Source organism: Uncinocarpus reesii, genomic scaffold (genome assembly GCF_000003515.1).
Source record: "Uncinocarpus reesii 1704 scaffold_2 genomic scaffold, whole genome shotgun sequence".
NCBI lineage: Eukaryota > Fungi > Ascomycota > Eurotiomycetes > Onygenales > Onygenaceae > Uncinocarpus > Uncinocarpus reesii.
Window position 1 is genome coordinate 3,121,760 of NW_003052499.1, and position 2,272 is coordinate 3,124,031.

At 46.0% G+C, this 2,272-nt stretch overlaps 2 protein-coding genes across 2 annotated transcripts; both read left to right on the forward strand.

Annotated features, from left to right (window-relative positions):
• Nucleotides 1-47: 47 nt before the first annotated feature.
• On the forward strand, nucleotides 48-813 carry UREG_04036 (uncharacterized protein; the record flags this gene model as incomplete). Its single annotated transcript, XM_002544473.1, has 5 exons — nucleotides 48-143; nucleotides 210-241; nucleotides 299-453; nucleotides 507-711; nucleotides 768-813. The coding sequence occupies 5 exons, from the start codon at nucleotides 48-50 to the stop codon at nucleotides 811-813; spliced, it is 534 nt and encodes a 177-aa protein (XP_002544519.1).
• Nucleotides 814-1,334: 521 nt separating this feature from the next.
• On the forward strand, nucleotides 1,335-2,020 carry UREG_04037 (POS9-activating factor FAP7; the record flags this gene model as incomplete). The annotated part of the gene is made up of 3 exons (XM_002544474.1): nucleotides 1,335-1,547; nucleotides 1,586-1,734; nucleotides 1,819-2,020. 3 exons carry the CDS (start codon nucleotides 1,335-1,337, stop codon nucleotides 2,018-2,020), a joined length of 564 nt encoding a protein of 187 aa, XP_002544520.1.
• Between the last annotated feature and the right edge of the window lie 252 nt (nucleotides 2,021-2,272).

Consider the following 2,272-nt stretch of genomic DNA (forward strand, 5'->3'; position numbering starts at 1 on the left):
TTGAGCATTTCCCCGGTCGACTGCCTACAGTTTTGAAACTACAGGATATGATTGAACGGGCGTGGGATCTGGGAATCAATAGCAATGGCAGGGCCGAGACTGGCGGGATAAGAGGCACTAGGAAGTATATCGGGACATCTGAGGTATACTGTCGTTCTAAACAACTTCTAATTTCGGTTGGCATACTAACTTGATAATAATTATTATAGGCTCAAGCTCTATTTTTCAGTCTAGGAATCAAGTAAGTTCGTTTCCAGAACAGTCTAAGGGCTTCAGAAATATCTAACCTGCGTTTTAGCTGTGAGCCAGCGGCCTTCAGTCCTACCGAGGAGCGATCAGCAGAAGAGATATTCATGGAAGCGGTGGGAGATTATTTTCTTCAGGCGCATAACTTATCGACCGATGAAAAGGTTCTTAAAACTGATCTACCGCCTATCTACTTCCAACATCCAGGTAAGGACACAACAAATAGAGCATTTTTATCCAGTACCCTTACCCAACTCTAGGTCACTCCCTTACAATCGTGGGATTTGAGCTCCGGAAAGATGGCTCGACGAACCTTCTTGTGTTTGACCCAATGTTCAAAACGTCTCCAGCCATACAACGATTGATTGGCACAAGGGTCAGCTGCCCAAACCCGGAGCGAATTTTGAGAGCACATCGAAGAGGCACACACTATCTGCGACGGTATAAAGAGTTTGAAATTCTGAAGTATGAGAGCCAACCCTCTCATGAAGCTCCGCTCTGCATTGCTAATTTTAATGCAGGCTTTTACCACCGTGTCATACTCCTGAATCAATGGCAAACGGGTAGAAACCGAACGGCTTCTGGAGTTTGGTCATTGCGTTTGGAGTCGTAGAGTTGAGAAACAGCGCCTTCTAAAGCAGGTTGCATTAGAATAAAACATCTAGTTATATCAAGGAAATATATCTGTTAGCCGAATGGAAGCTACATTTCTTCTTTTCCCGTTATACCTTTAACTCCAGGAGTCGATATTAACAAACAACGCTGCGTGCCTGGCTACTCCATCTTAGAGGTTGAGTTACAATGCTCGGGAGAATTTAACATTAGGCCCGGCCCATTTCTACTGCCCCTCATGACATCAAAAGTTTCCTTTTCAATTTATCTTTCCAAACTGGCGACTTGAGTACCTACGTTGTTGGGACGATTCAGATGACTTTCTAGCTCTCAGTTCATACGCTTGGGATTGCATCTCTTGCCAACTACCAATACGCGCTCTGCGATTCCGCTTTCTAGCCCCGTCCACCAACATAACTACCCTCCGGCTCCCGCAAAATCCGGCACCGCGAGTCTGCTACCTTTTGACAGGACCAATGCGAACGTCCCCCAACATCATCATCACCGGCACGCCTGGTGTGGGCAAGACCGTGCACTGCGAACAGCTCGCGCAGGAAACGGGTCTAAAGCATCTTTCGATCAATACAGTCGCAAAGGAGCGAGGTTGCCATGACGGATATGATGAGAAGTTGAAGAGCTGGATAGTGGACGAGGACAAGGTACCAATTTTTTCTTTTCCTTACTACTACGTGAATAGTTCCTGCGGAAGCTGACGGTTGTGCTGTAGCTACTAGATGAAATTGAAAATGAGGTTGCGCAAGGCGGGTACCTGATCGACTGGCATGCTTGCGATTTGTTTCCGAAATCGTGGATTGATCTTGTGGTTGTGCTACGCTGTCCGTCAACATCGATTCTATATGACCGACTCGCTTCCAGGTACGTACTGGGGCTTTCTTTTTTATTTCGGTAGTTGCTAGTTGAAAAGGCGCTTTTGGTGGGCTGACGAGACAACCTTTTTAGGGGCTACGGGGAAGATAAGCTGCAAGAAAATCTCGATGCTGAAATTTTTGAAGTCCTACTCGATGAAGCGCGACAAGCATACGACGAAGAAATTGTTGTCGAGTTAATGAGCGAGAATGATGACGAAATCGAGAGCAATTGCTCGAGGATCGTTTCTTGGATAGACGCCTGGCAACAGAATCGCACGACTACGGATGGGTGAAAGAAGAACGAGCTACCGTGCATGACCAAATCTTTAACAAGCCAAGGTGCACGAGTTTCTCAAAGCTGCTGCTTCTTCTGCTGCTCTATGATCCACTGTCTTAATTTCTGAAGCGCTTTATATCGATGGGAAATCATATTCTGGATCGTCGTTAACCGCAGAACCTCAAGCAAAAACGCACATTTCGGAAAGGAAACTCGGTATACCTTTTAATTTGGGATCCATTTCGGCGTAAGTTTTCCCTTGATATTC